The 21,347-nt window shown below is 37.2% G+C and overlaps 1 protein-coding gene across 1 annotated transcript in view; it reads right to left on the bottom strand.

Moving 5' to 3' along the window:
• LOC115415227 (CD2-associated protein) overlaps positions 1–21,347 on the bottom strand; it is a 124,245-nt gene that overhangs the window by 12,732 nt on the left and 90,166 nt on the right. The window contains exons 15-17 of the mRNA XM_030128733.1: positions 21,095–21,210; positions 10,754–10,837; positions 1,491–1,717 (exon numbers count right to left, since the gene is read on the bottom strand). Of these exons, the coding sequence (XP_029984593.1) occupies positions 1,491–1,717; positions 10,754–10,837; positions 21,095–21,210 (427 nt within the window). The remainder of the gene's footprint in view (positions 1–1,490; positions 1,718–10,753; positions 10,838–21,094; positions 21,211–21,347) is intronic.

Here is a 21,347-nt window from a genome sequence, read left to right as displayed (position 1 = left end):
ATAAACCATATCAGATTATACTGTTTATGTGATCACTTCAATAATCTGATAACTCCAGAAATCGGATAATGATTGGAGTATTAGTGGGCATATAAATGGGCTCAGTGTGACAGGAGCTTTTGAATAACCAATGAATGTGAGGGGAAAAAAAACATGAGAAATCCAGGCACTGGACAGCACTCATAATTTATCATAAACATAACCATAAATATGCCATAAAAATGGGAACTGTGATTGCCACACGGCTAGACGCTTAAGTGAATTGAAGGAATTTTATGCCTTCAGCTAGAGCTGGAGACAGAACACAAAACCTCCACCAGAGGGAGTTTCTCCTGGATTCATGACAAAGCCATCTTGTAATATCCTGAGCAACAAGACTACACTCATTTCTTAAAGTATTTTACAAACAATGCCTGTGATATGGATTACCAATTTTAACAACTGCTGATAACTATTGTTCCTGCTTTTGCTGTACCTACAGTTCGAGTATGTGTGTGCTATCTATCTTAGGTTATTACTGTCTTGGGTTCATTTGTTATAGTCACGATTGTCTCCCATTGATTATTGTTGTATAACTGTATAACTATATAACTATGTGTTTGTTTGTAGTCCTGATGAAGGCCATTTAGGGTTGAAACATGTTGTCACCATGTAAACAAATGTTTTTCAAATGTCCTTTCTTGAGCAAAAGAGGTTTATGTCGTAATGATGTCTACATAAAAGGAAAAAGTCATGTACCAGTTTGAACCCACAGCTTAATAAAGGAATGCTACATCCCCACAGACTGTATTACTATTTGAATACATATTGAAAGTCACTGTTCACACAAAATGAGTAGTATTATTATGTGTCAAGTTCCCCTTCCAACATAAACTCAGTCAGTTCAAAAAACACTGTCTCATGATTGTCATGTTCTGTGTCAGCTGATAGTTTACATTATAGCTCTGTTTTTAGACAGTAACAAATCACCACCGCCACATCGGCCCATGTCTGTGAATTAATTCTTTGCACAACTCTGGATTAACATCTTTGACACAATGTCAGAACTCTTTTCTAGTCACTCTAGGATAATATTTGAATATTTTAAGGTAGAAATACTTTTAGCTCCAGTAATTGTTTTTTCTCTGAAGAGCCTGGATCTATCCTCCATTTTTTTCTCCAAATCTGTAAGTGGTAGAGTTCACCAGAGGAGAAATTTATGATTAATAACTGCTGTTTTCATGTTGTAGGACATAGGGAATTACGGGCTGGAAAATTGCTTTAGAATCACTGTTACTAATTCAGATTGACCAGGGTTGAACATATGTAAACTATGAGCCTCTGCTCCAAACATAATGTTTGTCATATCTCATACCATCACTTCACTTTATCCTGTCACTGTTTAACGTCCGTTTATGATAAAACTTTAAAAGACCGATGAGCTGTCACAGCAGGGTATTTACACAGCGAATCCTGCTGTGAGAAATTCTGCATGTGTTTTTGGTCATTACATTTGCTGGACTTTGAGCAGCTCCACGGACAGCAGCAGCTCCTTCATCTGGCTCCTCAGCTCATCTAGCTGGGCACTTGTATCATCGGACTCCACTGTCTGACCCCTGCTGCTCTGGGGGATGGCATCTAAGCCGGACGTTGGGGCTGTGGGGGTGGGCTTTGTCTCTGTGCTGGGAACGCTGGTCTTGAAGAGTGGTGATGATTGGGATATGGTGTTTGCCGAAGGCTGCGGAGATAAAAGGAGGAAGAAAAAAAATATAAGAGCACTGTACTGGATGGATGAACATTACGTTTTGATCAATCATTACATCATTTAGCAACAGGGAGCGCTGATGTAAGTCCCCTGCTCCTCTTCCAAAGCTCAAAAACAAGTATTTTTTAGTGTCTTTTCAGATGCATTCTGTCCAAGGTGACTGTTAACAGAATTTGACACTTGGAGGGTCTTCTAACACCAAAAATCTCTGTGGTGTGGTGAAACATTTTGAAGCCAACTGTGACAGATGACATAACTTTTACAGATGTGATGATGAAACTTGAGGCCATTCATACAAAGACTGAAAGTGGACAAGAAGGAAGTAGGAAACATCCAGTACCCAACAGAGATGCACAATTAATCACAATGATGTGATATAGTGTACTCAATGACACTGAGCAGAAAGAGGTACTGTAGAAAATGAAGTATAAATGAATGTCACTATGTTTTATAAGTTCTTGAATTTTGATGTTTACGTACTTGACATGAAGAAGGAAATGCACATTAAAATGATCCAGTGATCTCTGCATTGTCTGCAATCTACCAAATACTGACCTCATATAACTTCTCACAATACTTGTAATGTGACCCCCCCCCCCCCCCCCAAAGAATCCTGCTTTCCTACTGCCAAACAGATACACTGAAGAAATTCACATTTGCATTTTCTTTTATTTCATTTTTCTGAGCATTTCGTAGACATGACAATTTTACAGTTCTTGTGGTGGCTTGAAGTTGTTTTTAGTTACATTAAAAAAAGTTATTAAACTTGAAGTGGTACATATGCAGACACTTTTCTGAATAAACTGAAATGCAGTCAACATTTGTCTTAAGGCTGATCAACTGTTTCTTTAACATCTTTCTAGGTTTGCCCATAAAGCACTGGTAAATGACTGGTCGTAACGATTGGTAGTGTGGACTGATGAGAAGACACATTTATTCCTTGTTCTCATCCATGGAAAAAAAAAAAAAAAATCAGAGACATCTTACAAGGGAAACAGCAACAAAAGGCACTACATCATTTCTATTTATTACAGCTATGTGTGATAGAGTCTGCAATGGCGCCTGGCACCCAAATACAATCTAGTTTACTGCTCAAAATAGAAACTTATTTAGTTGTCATCATTTCTTTTCTCCAACATTTCAGTCACAGGTGGAACTGAACGTGGAAGAGAAAATATAAATGTAACATGCTATCAAAAGGGTAATTTGTGCAGACATATGGGGTGACACAATTAGGCTGTGATTAGGAATTGCTGTAATTTGTAGTAAACAAATGGTATCCCGAGTCTACTTGCATGGTTAACAAGGTCAGTGTCACTGAATCTAAAAATTCACCCTGGAACAGAAGTTGTTTAGCCCACAGTTCGGTGTTGGCATCTGTTCATATCATGTGGATAGTCATGTGGCCATATACTTCCAGGATGGATGAACACTGCAAAAGTGATTCAATTAGTTCTACAGATCAAAAGGTCACTGAAATTTCTGTGGGAAATAACCCCCCAAAAACATTGTAAACTGACTAAAAGGAATCAATATGATGCTGTTCTTTAGTTAGACTGGGTTCAATTAACATGAATGTGATATGAATGTGCTTCATTAAATTTCATATTTGCTACAGGGCCTGGCCAAGCGAGTCACGGAATGAAAAAGCACTGTGCAGCAATACTAATCATTCCATATCTGTTTTTAAAAATTCATTCAGCAGCAGCCATGTAGGTCTAAGCAAGTACTTTAACATCCCATTAAGGAATAATAACCAAATATTTAATAAAAACATGAATTTATCATCATTGACAAAGTAACAGAGAGAAGAAAAATATAAAGCAGTTATTCAAGGTTTGGAAAAAATACCAAAAAGTACTGTTCTTCAAGCAAAGTGCAAATATTTAGCATGCCACACTTGTCTTAACTCTTTCAGTGCCATGGGCCGATTAAATCGGCTTTACGAATACAACCTTTAAAGTGCCACGGGCCGATCAGATCGGCTTTGGAGAACACACCATATTTGTGTACAAACAAACCATTTACCCCCATTTCTTTCTCACATTTCGATGACGTTCTTTCAAATCTTCTTGCAAATTACTATCAATAATGAATGCTGCGTCCGGTGCGTTTTGAATCTAAGTAGCAATCGGTCGGATGTTACCGAGCGGTTTTTGACCAAGGAAGAGCTCGCGTTTCGTTTTCTGCTTGGGAAATTTTATGAATGAATTTATGAATGAAATCATATGCAAATTAGATGGCCATTTTGTAGTAATATCGTAAACACAGCGATCTGTCAAAACAGTCCCATCTGCTAGAAAATGAGTTCTGATGACGATTCAGACTTCGATTATAAAAACGACGCGAAATACTGAAAAACGGCCAAATTCTGTGGCACTTTTAAGGCTTATTAGCCCCTTAACTGTCTGGCACTGAAAGAGTTAAAATACGAGAGTACATTATATCCAAAAATGAAACTGATATCATTTTTATTTTAGTTTTAAAAGACATTAATTCATGGTAACGAAGTGAGAATCCAAAAAAATAACAGAGTGAGGTGTTTGTTCAGTGTGGTGCACCATAATAAAAATCAATGTTTTTATTAAGATACTGATAAAATTATCAGTCTTTGGCGACATGTTTCATTACTATATTTAATACACATCTTTCTGCTGCTTTTTTATATAACAAATAGCATTCAAAATCATTGTGATATTTGATTATTTTGAACTATAAGGTTAGACAGACATATCTTGAACATTTTTTATTTACACACTGCTATTTACATTCGGAATACAGGCTGTATAAATTCCTTTACAACCTTTACTGTTCTTAATTTACACTGTATTCTCATATATTTTCTTATATATCCAGTTGTAATTCAGGTACAAATTACATAAACACAGTTTTAAAAACTAGAGATATATGTCTTTCATGCTGAGTAACCAAAAATATTGTTTTAGAGAAAAAAGAAATTGACCCTGATGTTCACTTTTGCTTGGCTAGGCCCTACAGTACTCAGCAACAGTGAGTACATCAGATTAGAGATATCCACATGACTTTCAACAGGGTATCTTTATCCAGTGATGGTTGTTCCATTGTGGTGGTGCGGCATCGGGAGGCTTCTACATAGTTAAATAAAGGTTTGTTTCCCTGAAAAAAAATAACCACTTGGCCCATGTCTAACCTGGTTTGGAAACACGTGAATTGAAGCCTTAATTAGTTTGGATGTGCAGTGGGCATGTAGTCATTTGCTGGTTAATAGATTTTGCCATTTACAAATAGATTGTTCCACTTGGAAATCACTTGCTATTGACATTTACAACAAGTAGAACATCACCGCACTGCCTAGTCCAAAGCACCTGTAGCAGACTTTTCATACTAACCAAGCAATTTTCCAATGTTTCCCAAAGAATCAGCCAAAAACAGGACATATCATTATAAAAGATAAGAATGTCTCACTAGCTGGTCACACTTGGTGACAGTAGTAATGGTGCATAGTTCATAAGGCTTTTAGATGTATTTGCAAATGTTCAGGCCCAGATCTTAGAGTATCAGAGTAATGTTCAAGATTTTGCCGGTGATCAGCTGCAGAAAAACAGGGTGATATGACTGCCAAAATATGAGGCTTATGTATTTCTGGTTAGGACGGAGTTGAAATTATTTGGACGTCTGCTCTACTGGAAATCCAGCAGGTGTCAGTAGTTGCTGCCCCTTGAATGGCCACTTGAGATGCCTCAAAAAGAGAGATAATCCCATAGAAACCCATGTTAAAATATAATAAACTGGAGAAATACAGAATCAGAGGGATAGTTGGGAACTGGTTAAACAGCTACTTAACAGGACAAACTCAGTATGTACAAATGGGAGAGGAACTTGGTGTTGCTTGTGGTGTCCCCCAGGGGTCAGTGTTGGGTCCTCAACTGTTCAACCTATATATATATATATATATATATATATATACATATATATATATATATATATATATATATATATATATACATATATATATATATATATATATATATATATATATATATATATATATATATATATATATATATATATATATATATATATATATATATATATATATATATATATTAATGATTTATTCAACGTATCATAATTATTTTTTTGTTTATCCAAATTATTTTTATGTTTGCTGACGGCACAAAAATATTATAGTATTGTGACAATTATAACAAATTCGTGAATATAGTAAATGTAGAACTTGATAAAATTAAAAGATGGATGGATCACAACAAATTAATTCTAAATGTAAATAAAACAAAAGTATTGATATTTGGTAGTCATAAAAGTAGCCCAGAATTGCAAATAAAGATAGACGTGCCCAATTAGAAAGTGTTACTTGATATAAATTCTTAGGGGTAATAATTGATAACAAGTTGTCATGGAATGCCCACATCAGACATATAAGAACTAAAATTTCAAAAAGCCTCTCAATTATGAACAAAGCAAAGCAATTCCTGGATCATGGTGCTCTCAGGACATTATATTGCTCCTTAGTACTCCCTTATCTCACCTGTTGTATTGAAGTGTGGAGAAAAAATTATCAATGTTTCATACATCCATTATTCATACTACAAAATTGAGCAGTGAGGATCATACACTAGGCTGAATTTCTAGTAATAATTTGTTTATTCAGTCAAATTTATTTATTTCATGACCTTGCAAAATATTATACCCTGTTAATCCTTTTTAAAGCATTTAACAAATCACTACCAAATAACATACAAAGGTTTTAGTCACTTGGAGAGAGTATTTATAGGATAATAGGCTTTGGAAATTTTACATTTCCTAAGGTTTGAACAACTACGAAGAGCTTTTGTCTGTCTGAATGTGGGGTGAAACTGTGGAACAGTATGAATCTTCACCACAAACAATGCCAAAATATCCAGTTTTAAATCACTTAACAAACGGATGGTCTGGTCACTATGCAGGAAGGGTAGGGCTTATCGTTAATTGCTGGGCCATTCCATCCTTGGCTCTTTCTTACCTTTGTTGGTATGTGCTTGTTGTTGTTTACCATGTTGGTATGTGTCACTTCCATTACCATTGTTAATATGAGATTATTGTTGAAATATATTGTATTGCAAGGTATGCAGACTATCATTTAGATAGTTACTAAGTGTAATATACATCACTTTTCCTAATCAGTTTTCTATCTGTTACTTACATTATTAGGACTGAACAGATGTTATTATACCATTAAGGAAGCAAAAGTAATGTGTTGTGTTGTATAAATGTGAGATGGGGGTGAGATTTAATAAGTTTTCTCCTTCCCACTCCTTTTTGAGCATTACATATTGAATTTATTTTGTTATTGCTAGTGTACATGGCAATTGCTATTTTGTCTTGATCACCTTTGTTTATTAATGTATTTACTCTGCCATTAGTTCCTTGTACACAAAAGATGTTTGACTTTTTTCTTCTGCTCAAGACAAATAAATGAATGAATGAACAAATGTACAAATTTACAACAGAAACAAAAATGGGTTTTCATCTCTACAGACAATTACCTCATTCAGGGTCTATTTCACTTTATTAACTACCTAATCCAAACATTTTTATTTCAAGTAAAGCCTTCCTTGTGAAAGACTACTATAAAGCATCAAAACTTAGCTCTACTTAAAAAGGCTGGTATATATATGTGAGACTCAGCTTGATCTTTCTGGAACGAACATTAGTGGTACTTATTGTAAAGGTATCATTGAATTTTTTTTCCATCGTGGTACAGTTATTCAAAAAATTACAAAGCTAACCCTCACCTACCCTGGACACACATGCTCTGATCTGTTCTCTCTTCCCCTTCGCTAGACAAAATACTGCAAAAGGTCAGAGTCTGATTTTCAAACAATAACGGGGTGAGGAGGAGGATGTGGAGAGTTCATGTCCTGTAATTTCACCCCTTCAAGTCTGAGCCGCTGGTTTATGAGTGCTTCCAGCCAGGCTTTTGTCTGACTGGAGTGTCTGCTCTGCTTCAATTGTGTGTATGTGTGTGTTTTAACAATACAATGGTGGGATGCCGTGGACCCTCTGCTGAACCACCAGGTCTAATTAATCCTCGACGACCGTGACCAATCCACAGAAGACAGTGTGTAATTGTCACAGAACAATATGTTTCCACCGGCTCAGGTTTCAATTTCTATCTTTTTTCCTTTTCTTTACTCTGTTATATCTTTATTATTTTAGCTTACTGCTGCGGGGACAGGAAGAGGTGCTCTGAACCCAGCTGTACAATAAAATTCAATATGGTGGTGGATAAACATGCCTGTCATTTAAGTTGTTTCAGTTATGTTTTCCATTAGTGTTTGCGATTCCTCAATAGAAAAGAGTATATGAACATAGCCGTCATGAATATCTGTGCTGAGCCACATTTTTAATGTTTCAGTCAGGTGACAGTGCTTGTTTTTGCCTTTGACTGTAGTGCTTGACTGAAACTCACCAACATCAGTGCATACTTGCATGAGCCAACTAGCCAAATATTGTTTGGCATCACACTCCATTCAACTAATAATAATAATTTAAAAAAAAAGGCCCATTGTAAGTGAAGGCAAAATTTTAGTAATTAAAAAATTTGTCAAAAAAAAAAGAGCAAAATTTCTCATAACTGTAAACAAGCTTTGTAGACATTGTCCCAAGGAACTTACATATAAAATTTGGACACAGCACCTTCACAATATCTCATGTCCAATTGGCTGGCAAGTGAAAAACTATTCTGATTGGCTACAGATGATTTTTTTAAGGTTGTGGACAATTTGTAATTTTAACTGTGACCTGGAGGCAAAGCATTCACTTATACTCTTTATTAAAACTAGGCTATAGCCCATAAAGTACACACTAATTTTACCAGTGCCTTGTGACCAAGATGTTGAAATTTCCGCACAGAACTTTCAAATAACATCATTAATGTTCACCTATAGGACAGAGGATGGGAATTTTATAATCATGAAAATAATGTAAACATATTTTTATTCCAGAGACATTTTTGCTAAAATTAACATGTTCAAAATCATTTTAATTTTGGACCAGCCATCACTGATCATCACAAAACCTGGGGGAAACTGATGGCCTGATAACTGTATGATCACTATCGATTTTCATTTTTCCCCCTTTCCGTTTGTTAGTGTCTACAAAATAAAGTAAAATCCATTTGTTTAAGTTATGTGTTATGGTTTTTATTTCCTCATTTCTCTGTTTTATGTCTCCTTGCTCCTCTATGATCCTGCTTGTGAAGCTGATCTCAGCTCAACACCTTTAAGGATCTCTTACTTTCTTAGAATACATCTTAAGGAAAGGGGATGGAGGACATGGTTGACACCTCACGCGTTATGTGGCATCTCACGTGGGAAGGGAGTCAAAAACAGGAGTGGAGGATGGATGAACTGGGAGATAAAAAGCAGTGATAGTATACAGTCTCTGACTAGAAGTGTAAAAAAAAAAAAAACTGTGGCTATGCAATTTCCTGGGGTGTAACTGAAACCCGTCCTTGACTTTGGGGTTAAAAAACAAAACAAAACATAATGTGCCTACACTTGAAAACCCTCAGCCTTCAGTCCACACCAAAGTTTTTGCACATATGGACGGACAGACAGACGGATGATGAACTGATGACAAGACCTTGTAGCGAGGGCCGAGGGTAAAAACTGTCACTGTTATCTTCGCTGCTGAACAGTTGATAAAGTTTTTCTTTTAAACTTTAGACTGAATTGATTCCCTTCAGCAATTTTGGTGACAGTGATATTGCTTATAGTTTTTCTGCCTCTGCTACCTGCAGCACCAGTTTGAAAGGCCTCATCATCATATGTGAGCTTCTCTCAAAGTGCTTGAAAATATAACTAGCGTGTTCCGTTATTAACCTCTCACCAGCATAGGTTACATCTAGCAGATTGTCTGATAAATTGGCTTCAAAGCTTGATAGATTTTTTTCCCCCCATTATTGAGCAAAATACTGGAATTATCTTTCAGCATATTGTAATTCAAGAGGGGAAACAAGAATCCTATCCGTTCCAGTAAGACTGCTTTTTCATGCTGTAGAAAATCTACCCTGGGCGACACGGTGGTGCAGTGGTTAGCACACGTGCCTCACAGCAAGAAGGTCCTGGGTTCGATTCCAACACCAGTCGACGGGGGGTGGGACCTTTCTGTGTGGAGTTTGCATGTTCTCCCCGTGTCTGCGTGGGTTCTCTCCGGGTACTCCGGCTTCAGTCCAAAAACATGCACTAATAGGTTGATTGGTTAATCTAAATTGCCCATAGGTGTGAATGTGAGAGTGATTGTTTGTCTCTATATGTTCAGCCCTGCGATGAACTGGCGACTTGTCCAGGGTGTACCCCGCCTTCGCCCCTATGTCACCCCGTGACCCTAGTGAGGATAAAGCGGGTTCAGAAAATGAATGAATGAATGAAAATCTACCCTATGATGTGGACTTTGGCGAATCATAGGTGTATTCAAACAAATAGGGGTTTAATTACCTCCACCAAGGAGGTTATGTTTTCATCAGGGTTTGTTTGTTTGCAAGATAACTCAAAAAGTTATGGAAGGATTTTGATGAAATTTTCAGGAAATGTTGATACTGGCACAAGGAACAAATTATTATATTTTGGTGGTGATTGGGGGGGGGGGGGGGGGGGGCTGATCTGCCTTGGTGGAGGTCTACGCTCCCCGACTGCTTTTCTAGTTTATTTAACGTTTATTTAACCACATAATACCCACTGAGATCAGGATCTCATTTGCAAGGGCGACCTGGCCAAGAGGCCAGAAACACATCATATTAATAAACACAAGTTAAAGGAAAGAATTCTAACAATAAACAAGTGAAAAAGTGAGTGGAGTTTACTATTACCCTAGCCCCACTGCACAACACTTAGTCAGGGATTCATTTTGAATTTTAAATTGAAGATAACTAGCGAAGATAACAGTGATTGTCATAGAGGGGCATTTTGACTGAGACCTTCCTACGTCTTCTTGCGTAATCTGGTGAATAACAGTGCTCAAAGTTACCTTTCTGGTTTCTGATAGCTTTGGTTTGGCTCCATCCTCTTCTTCAGCCTTGAAGGATTTCTCCACACTCAGTTCTTTGTTAGGCTGCAAAGACAAGTTTGTGTCAGATTTGTAGAAATTAAAGAAAAAGTCAGTATCAGGTAGAGGTGGCCAATCAATCCATGTATCATTCGTTCATTCGTTTTTCAATTTAAAACCAAAAATTAAAAAACAAAAAAACAACTTGTTTTTTTGTTTTTCATTTTAAAAACCAGAATGAAAAACGGATAACAGTTCATTTTTCCATTTCCCAATTTTGTGCTCAAATGAAAAATGGAAAAAATGGATAATGACTGTTTCATCCGATTTTGCTATTTTCAATATAGTTAAGTTGTCTGACCCAGAAGTAGTTGTTACAAGGGAAAAAATAAACAAACGAAATCATGGCCAGTGTCCTGTCTACCTGTCGAGTTGAGCTCCCTAGCGCTACTGACCCCTACGCGTTTTCACAGTTTAAATGCCCATTGATTTGTGCTACCCCAGGCAGAAGCGAGTCATATTTTGTATGTATATTTCTTTTATAGTGCCTTTTGAGCAGTAAGCATAGAAGCAATTATGTGCATGTGCATGAAAGATAGACGTAAAATACTGACATGAGATGATAATAGCGTAAGGAAGTTCTCATTGTATGATATTAATGTTAAGTACATGAGTCAGGTGGGTGTTAATGGCGTTTAGATTATTGTTTAAGTTAGTTCAACAGACGCCAATGGTAGCCTACCATTTAACTGACTAAATCTATGTTAACCATTCCTGTAAGCAATTACATGTGCACAAAGGATAGATGTAGAATATTGAAGTGAGATGATAATAGCGTAAGGAAGTTCTCATTGTATGATATTAGCGTTAAGTATGTGGGTCACCTCAGTGTTAATGACGTTTAGATTATTGTTTAAGTTAGTTCAACGAACGACAACAATGGTAGCCTACCATTTAACTCATTAAATCTATGTTAACAGTTCTCTTAACTACCCACACTTGTGTTAATTACATTATGATTCCATACACGCTGAGGATGAGTAGGCTAGGTTTGGAAAACCAAAGAAATGCCTTACTGTACAAATACCTACATACCTAGTTCCCCAGTCTGTCTTATTTGTCATTTATCATATGCAAATCTCTAACTTGTGTGGATGTACGTGTATAAAAGTGTCTGAATGTGGCTTTCACAAAAAATGTGTTTTGTTGTGTGTTTTCCAGTTTTTACATTTGTGAAGGCTTATAGGCATGGAGCAGAGGTGCAAGGAGAATCTACATTACCTGTCTGGGAGGAAATACCCAGACAGGTAAAATAAATGGCAAAAATTAAGCTTAAGGAGATACGCTGAGAGGTTTAGACTCAGCTGATGGATATGCTGAGAGGTTTAGTGAGTAGGCAAAGGTGTATTCAAATATATATCTGTTTTGGTAAAATGTCTTTTTGTTTATATGTACTTTATGAATGTTCAGTGCAGAAGGACAGCTCTTCTATGGGAACACAAAGATGATCCAGTCCCCAAGAGAAGCCAGATCATTGGATGGCTGATGACATAAGTGATCATTCAAACAAAGTATTACCAAACTACAATGTGTTTTTTTCCCTATTACTGAATTTTTTTTTTGGGGGGTGTGTTTGTTTTTGCAATACAGGTAATTGATGCATACGTTCATATCCTTGCTGAAAAACAGCAGGCAAATGCTGGACGTAAAATTATATTGTTCTTAATGCATTTGTTTAATGTTGCCTGGAGAACAGTATAGTCTTACACACTTATTTTTTTTTTTTCAACAGGAACCCATTCATCAGGTCTGTGCTGTGGTAGCTGGAAGTTTGTTTTCCAGAAGATTTCAGCCTCTTAGAAAAGCAATCTATTTGTTTATTTTTATCTAGCCATATCACCTAACACCAGTAACCAGAATTAACAATAATTTGATATGAAACCCATTCTTCAGATGAAATTTCCAGAGCTAAAAAGATGGATTTGTCCTGTAAATGTAGGTGCTCACTGGATTTTAGTGGTTTTCTTCTATTTTCCTCAGACCTATTTCTGAGATATATATATATATATATATATATATATATATATGTTGCAGTTGCCCTGATGCAACAGAAGTCAATTTTCATGAAAGGGTTTGCTACACAAATATGTCATAGTGTGATGGAATAACATGAATCCAGTAACCATTTATAGACTGCCACCATGTCAAGGAGGACACTGCTACTTGTTGATCCAGACAAGTATATCGTGTATTGCGTATGCTTGTTATGCTTTTTAAACAATATTTAGGAATGTCTTGAGGATGGTGGGCCATGAAGTCCAAGGAAATAAATGGACTGTAAAAACTGCTCACCACAACAAGCAGTAAGATGCCAGTAGCTGTGGGATTTAGGCATTAAAGGTAAATATTTTAATTCAGACTGTTTGTAGTAAACATTTTTTTTCCCTTTATGTTAGCTAGTCATATGTAACTGAATGCCTAAAATGCCATTTTGCAGTTTGCAGAAGGGTTTCTCAACAATGGAGACATCACAAGCATCCAGACACATCCTGCAGAGGTTTTAAAGGCTCGATGGGAAGCAGCATGTGCCCTCCTACAGGTTGGAGGTCTGTGAAAAGAAACATGAAGCCATCACGGATGGGATAAATACAGACACCAAATTTCCTTCACAAGATCAAAATAGTGTATATAGTGTATATATCAAATAAAGTTGACTTGATTTGAATGTAATGTTTCTTCTGTTGTCCCATGTTCAATGTGTCGAGTATCATGAAGGTGAGGTGTGTCACCTGTAGTAGGAGCTTTATTTGATAGAAGTTATAAGCCTGTCTAAATGAGCTACCTTTACCCATATTCATATGAATAAGTAAATAATGGTGTTTCTATAGTGGGAGCTTTATTTGATCATAAAAGTTAATTCTGTCTAAATGAGCTACCTTTACCCATATTCATATGAATAAGTAAATAATGGTGTTTCTATAGTAGGAGCTTTATTTAACAGAAGTTATAAGCCTGCATAAATATGTTACCTGTAGTGGGAGCTTTATTTGACAGAAGTTACAAGCCTGTCGAAATGAGCTTCCTCTACCCATATTCATACGAATAAGTAAATAATGGTGTTTTTCTACAGTAGAAGCATTATTTCATTTTCAAATAGGCGTGTCGAAAAGTAAGGTAGCATGTTTTGACGGGGTAGCATCAATCAATTGACGTCACTGTCAATATAAGCTACTGGTAGCTGCTCGATGAAGCAGACCGGTGCGCTTGGAGGGCTTGATACGTGCGCGAAGCGGGGAGCACAGCTTGGTTCTGAGTTCTGTAAATGAAACTAGCTCCATGATCCTCAAAGGGAACTGGTTCTGACATCCTTAAACGGAACGGGTTCCTTAAATGGAGCTCCTGCCTGGATCAGCCACGACTGGCCCATTGACAGAGAAAATCAGAGCCGAATTTTTATTTTTTCATAATACAGTATAAAATTAGTTTTTAAAAATTCGCTCTGTTTTTCCAAATTAACAAGATACTGTTTTCTGAAAAACTTTAAATTCAAAAACAGAGCCAAATTTATTTTTTTTGTGTGAATGCAATACGCTTCTGTACGTATCAAACAGCTGCTTAATTATAGCAAATATTCCTCCAGTCCGGCCATGATTCCATTTGTTTATTTTTTCCCTAGTAACGACTACTTCCGGGTCAGACAACTTAACTATATTGAAAATAGCAAAATCGGATGAAACAGTCGTTATCCGTTTTTTCCATGTTTCATTTGAGCACAAAATTGGGAAATGGAGAAACGTTTATCTGTTTTTCATTCTGGTTTTGAAAATGAAAAACAAAAAACGAGTCGTTTTTTTGTTTTTTCTTTGTTGGTTTTAAATTGAAAAACAAATGAACGAATGATACATGGATTCCAATTTGTCCATCCATCCATCCATCCATGTTCTTAACCGCTTAGTTCTTGTGAGGGTCGTGGATGTACCAGTGCCTGTCCCACATAGAGGTGGGTGATAAATTGACAAAGCATCCCATCAGGGTAAACTGGGTAGGGTAATAGGGTAGAGGGTAATTTGACATCATAGTAACAGCAGTGTTGGGCTGTCAAGTTCAGTAAGGAATTCTCTGCTGGTTTTATGAATCAGAATCACTGGCCTACATTTACACATTTTCATATATGCTACATGAAGATGTGTTACATTATTCCCAATAGTCTGTTCTCTTTATTTCATAGTTTTTCTCTTGGTCATGCTGCTTCCAGAAGTGTATGTGAATGTTAGGGCTTTTGTTCAATTATGTGTCATCCATCAAGTGTTGGCGGGGAAGATTAATCTGCGTTGAAGCTCAGAATCAACAGTGCAGCTTCTGGAGCTTCAAATAACTTGAAATGAACCTGTTGGCCTAACCAATCTGATTTCATGTAGGCCAAACAGGGGCGATCAAACAGGCATAAATTAATGTCTGCATTTTCACATCATTTGATTGGATGATTAAACAGCATATTGGTCAGATTGGGCTCAGCTAGTAAACCACGTCTATAGTGACTATAGTGACAAAGCTAAAATACAATGGTTTAGATTTAACAGCTGTTTTTCCAAACCGCAGTGACTGACAGGAGAAGAAATGGATTTGGTCGCAAACATACTAAAAAATAAGTTACTAATATTTGTATGTTTTTGCTGTTTTATTTTTATTCAGTAAATATTGATGATTGTACTTGGGATGATGTATGTAGTGCAGCTGTGGCTGTAGTGAAGGGAGACCTGCTGAGATGTGTTTGTTGCTTTAGAAATGGAATTGATTCTTGCTACACCAGATATCTGTATGAGATGCAATACCCGGTTATATTACGTTTAGATGGTATAATATAGATATTAAAGGTGGATTAAGCCAGGTAGAGCAACACTGAAGTGTCAAATACACAGCTTGCCCCTGTGTCACAGTATATGTAAATCACAATGACAAGGTCATTTTTTGGTAAATTATGTTCGAAATGATTTAAAATAACTATAGCATACTTTATACAGGGTTCCTACAATTGAAATTCAAGACTTTTTAAGACTACTTACAACAGAATGTAATGCCTACTTCACAGCCATACTGGCAAAAATTCTTGACTACTAGAATTTAGGAAAATGTATTTATTTACTCCAACCATTTCAAGTCATTTCTCACGAGGGGCTGCAAAGTTAGCGAAAATTGGTTCTTAATTTTAATATAAATTCTCAGGTTGGAAGTGAGTAGACTAATGTTACTTTCTTTGCAGTTTGGACATTTCCCAGACACATTTAAACACAACAAAGCCAACAAGTTCATGGCAACATAACTTAAGACCTACCATATCAAATTTAATACATTTTAAAGACTTTTTTAACACTTTCAGTGCCATGGGCCGATTAAATCGGCTTTACGAAAACAACCTGTAAAGTGCCACGGGCCGATCAGATCGGCTTTGGAGAACACGCCACATTTGTGTACAAACAAACCATCCACCCCTATTTCTTTCTCACATTTCGATGACGTTCTTTCTGTGTCCCCCTTTTGAGACCAAGCAGACGGGAATCTGAGGTCACGCGACCGAATAATATTTTTATATCTTTTTAATGTTTCTTATTCTCCGGTGTTCCATCAGAGGGAGCCCTCCATGCCGGGGGGCGGCTGTGGACTCCGGGGGCTGTGGCGCCTTCTCTCACTGGGGTCCGCTCCTTTCTGGTGGGTGGGGGTCCCAGTTGGCCCTCTCCCACTAGTTGGGATGCGGGGCTGTGTTGCTGGTGCCTGGTCGCCGGGGTCGGCGGCTGCATCCTGGTGCGGATGGCTCCCTGAGACAGTGCCTCCTAAATTGATGTTTTACTTTTACTTGTACATTTTTGTTCTGGTCTACCCGTGATCAGTCAGTCTTCTTAAGTATGTGTGAGCTTGTGGGTTTGCATGTATATGTGTGTGTGTGTGTGTGTGTGTGTGTGTGTATGTGTGTGTGTGTGTGTGTGTGTGTGTGTGTGTGTGCGGGTGAGTGGGTGGGTGTGGGTGGGGGGCGGTACTGATTTTTAAACTGATATGTAAAGCACTTTGTGCTACAGTTTTTAATGTATGAAAAGTGCTATATAAATAAAGATTATTATTATTATTATTATTATCATTATTATTATTATCATTATTATTATTATCATTATCATTATTATTATTATTATTATTATTATTATTAATTATGCAAATTACGATCAATAATGAATCGGCTGCATCCGGTGCGTTTTGAATCTAATTAGCAATCGGTCGGATGTTACCGAGCGGTTTCCTGCAGGATTCTTCAAATATTATAAAAACGACGCGAAATACTGAAAAACGGCCAAATTCTGTGGCACTTTTAAGGCTTATTAGCCCCTTAACTGTCTCGCACTTAAAGAGTTAAGGTATTAAATGCAGATTTGTAAATTCAAGACTTTTAAGACTTTTTAAGACCCCTAAGGAACCCTGTTTATAACATCTGACTGTTTTCTTCTTGTACAAATAAACACAAACCACTTTGTCACATGGACAAATACACTACTGTTAGAATTAAGAATCAGAGCTGTAAAACTACTTCTTTCAAAATGGAAGCTTTAGGGCTCTAAATGGAAATATTAACACTATCAAAATATAACTACAGTATATGTAAATGTCTGATAATCATCGAAGTGCCCTTTACAATACAAAGACAAAAACACAAAGTCAAATGCGGTAATGCAATCATGCAAGATCCAACAGTAAAATGGTATTACCAAATCTCTACAGGTAGACACATGTCTACATATCACCTGAGTTCATTCATGTGAAAGCTTTGGCCCTCATGCAGGTTAGAAGTGAGTATGGATCTCAGAGAACGGGTCAACGTGCATTAGACTGAACAGGGCATTGGTGAGGTCTGACACTTAATCAAACTGTTATTTGCAGTGGACTGTGGCCTCGACACATGTCACTGCCCTGACAGATATGAGGAAGGCTGCCACTGTGCACTCTATTGCTACATCTCATATGGCCAGGAAGTGACTGTCAAGTGCAAATTGACCCGTGTTACAATACCTGTGATGGGGAAAAAAACTCCTGCGTAAAGTTTCAACTGCACTCACATAACCCCTGTAAGAGTGAGAGTGAGTTCACTTTAGGTGAGGCCTTACAGACAGCAAATATCTACAGCGAAATGAGATTAATTCATAATAAATGAATAATAATCTTTATTTATTTGTCTTTCTTTGTCCACCACAAGTAATTGCAGTCATAACTAGTGATGTGGACTATGTGCATATAGTGTTGAGATGTGTCCACCATCCCTGCATCATAGTCTGTTTACAATCACTACCTTGACCTTTGGCCACCAAAATCCTTATGGTTTTTTTGTTTTTTCATTAAATAAGTGCCTATACTGGAAACATCATGATGTAACAGTTTTTTCAGATGCAGTTTTTAAAATTTTTATGGAATGTCCTTAGTGGTGGACAGTTTTCTTTTCTTTTTTTTTGTATAAAATTGTGAAACTCTTGTCCACAAATGTGGACAGAAAACCAATAGCTGGGTCTTAGGATGTCAAAGGGTCTATATGCAGAGTTTCTTCTTTTAACAAATGACTTAAAAGTAGGGCTGCTCGATTATAGAAAAAAATAATAATCATGATTATTTTAGCAATAATTGAAATCATGATTATTAAAAACGATTATTTGTTAACCTTAAAGTTGTTCATTTTTTTCTTGCAAAACAATGTAAAATATACTCTTTAAACACAAATAAAGCTTTAAAACACTAAAACAAAGTATGTTCACTTTTGTACGAAACAAAAAAATCTTTGAATGCAAATAAGTATACTGTAATTTCAAGTATGTTCCCTTTTGTGAACAAATAGTGCACTGCAATTAAACTGCTATAGACTTGCCATAGAACTGTAGCAATAAAAAAAAAATTGGACCAATGGCCCTGTAGCTTACCGGCCAAATGAAAAGCTTTGGGAAATGTATCCAGATGCCATTTATTATCACCCAGTTATGTGTATTTATTATATTACAGAAAAAGCCCATGTTTCAGTCATATTCCAATCAGATCTGTAAAAAATTCCAATTTCAACTTGATATCATTGATACTTACTGATTTATTGTATCAATCCACTTCCTATGTCTTATAGTGGGTAAATTTTTCAAAGTCGCACCAAATCCAGAATCAGATCCGGATTGAAATAATTTCAATACCTTGAGTTGACATCATCATAAAGAAGCTGTACACGAAGTCTGAAGTCAATCGGAATTGTAGTTTTGGAGAAAAAGACGATTGAAATTTTTGTAACGGATGACAGACAACTACAGACGCCTGGATCCAGAAGAAGATCCTGATCAGCATGTGGCCATTATGTTTTGGTCATCTCCCCATCGGGGTTGGACTGTAGAAATTTCAACTTGATATCATTTATATTTACTGGGTTATTGCATCCATCCACTTCCTATCTCTTATAATGGGGAAATTTTTCAAAGTCACACCAAATCCAGAATCAGATCCGGATCCAAATAATGTCACTAACTTTTGTTGACATCATCATAAAGAAGCTGTATACCAAGTTTGAAGTCAATCGGAATTGTAGTTTTGGAGAAAAAGACGATTGAAATTTTTGTAACTGACGACAGACAACTACAGACGCCGCCGACGCCGCTGGACGCCACATGACGGCAATAGCTTACGGCCTGTCGGCCGGTAAGCTAAAAACAACTCATGTAAAGTGCAAATTATAAATTCAGGTATGTTCAATGTAGTAGCAGCTTGTGTAAAATGATGTCTTGAAGGCAAAACCTAGCATTTGTCCAGTGTATTCACCATATGTCTGAAGCCCGAGTTGTTAGTGGTGTTAATGGAGCACATACCTTTAACCAGGTAATGGGCAATGGATTCTGTTATCTTTTGGTGTCTCTCTGATGTTGTTGTGTAGGGAGTTGCAGCGTAAAGAGATTCGGAGATTGAAGATTGCATTGCGGACGAAGTTGTAGACGGAGTTTTTTTTTTTAATGTGTTTTGGTTTTTCATTAGATTATCATAAAGATTGCGGTGGTTCCGCTTTAGATGGCTAAAAAGGTTTGTTGTCTCACCGGTCGGTGCGGACACAACTACGAAACACTTTTTGCACATGATGAGTTTTTGCTCTTTGTCTTCTTCATCAAACCCAAAGTGATTCCATACAATTGAATTTAACTTGCCTTTTTTGTTTACCAAGCGCTTCTGCTGTGATTCTCTTGCCATTTTTCAAGACCGCTAGGTACAACTTTCCTCGTGAGGTCGACCTGCCAGCTAGCTGACAGCTGTAGCTTAGAGGGGGGTGGAGCAGCTCATGGTAGCTTGTGTGCGCATGAATTAAAACTCAAAATTAATAATCATTTTTTCTCGATTACATAATTTTTGTAATTGTTGAGTGTAATCATCAAAATCGTAATTGAATTTAGATTAATCGCACAGCCCTACTCATAAGTATAATCAGATTGTTTGGAATAAAGAATTCTGAAGTTATACCAACAATGTCAATGTATTGGATTGTATTGATATGAACTGTACCTATTTATATTGATGGACTGTGGGGTTTATGTGACCACTAGAAGGAGTAGTGAGTCTCTCTGCTGGTCCCCCGAAATGAAGAAACCAAAGGTTGTTTTGACACTGGGTATCCGGATCCGTGCCGTACTTGGATATGTTCACACCTTTTCCGTAAATGTTGCGTTCATAAGCACGTACTGCAGCCCGTGCCCGAGTGTGAGTGGGTGTTACAGGGCTGAAGCAGTAGGCGGCGGTGTGGAAGGAATTCTGTTGCCATCCAACAAACGCGAAAGTAAGAAGAGAACAAAACCTTACATCATCAACCGAGTGACTGTTCTGTTCATTTGTCTGAACAGGCAATACTTTTCTATCTTCTATTCTTTTCTGTTTGAGGCAAAGTAAAGAAATCTAGATACATATAATTATTATAGATACTTAAGTCATTATTGAATTCTTAGATAAATGAGGCCGGTGGTAAACAAGGTTTGCATTCAAGTTGACAAGTCAGCATTGGCTCTAAAGGTTTTTTCATTTGCAACCAACCACAAGGATCCAAAATGTCTGGTGCTAATTCTTCTCCAAACATATAAGAAATCACCTGAGAGCAAGATGTTTGTGTAAGTTTTCATTTGCCCAGGTCATCATTCATCCTTCATCCCAGTCCAGTTGGACTTTGAAAACAACCAAGGATGACCTGGGAGCAGCGACCTCTGACCCACCCCCTGCTTTGCATCTACAGCCACAAAAACTTCTTTGCCAGTCAGCTGAAAGGGCGGATCATGGTGGAGTACTCACCGAATGTCCTCCACCAAACTGGGCGGGCAGTCTCCTACCAGGCATCTTTGGTCTGTTAGCAGTGGGGTGAGATAGCTTCTCTGAGGTAGACGACAAGTCATCAAAACTCATCAGATCTGACAGCAGAGAGAAGAGTCTTAAGTTAAGAGATTTAGGTGATAATCACAGGTCAACTGACACATGTAGTGGAATTTAATTAAATCTTAGTGGAATCTGAAGGGGCCCAGGGTTATTATAATTTATTCAACGAGAC

The sequence above is a fragment of the Sphaeramia orbicularis genome, chromosome 24 (genome assembly GCF_902148855.1).
Source record: "Sphaeramia orbicularis chromosome 24, fSphaOr1.1, whole genome shotgun sequence".
In the NCBI taxonomy this organism is placed as follows: domain Eukaryota; kingdom Metazoa; phylum Chordata; class Actinopteri; order Kurtiformes; family Apogonidae; genus Sphaeramia; species Sphaeramia orbicularis.
The sequence above is the reverse complement of the archived record's forward strand: the minus strand, read 5'-3'. Positions and strand labels throughout refer to the sequence as shown.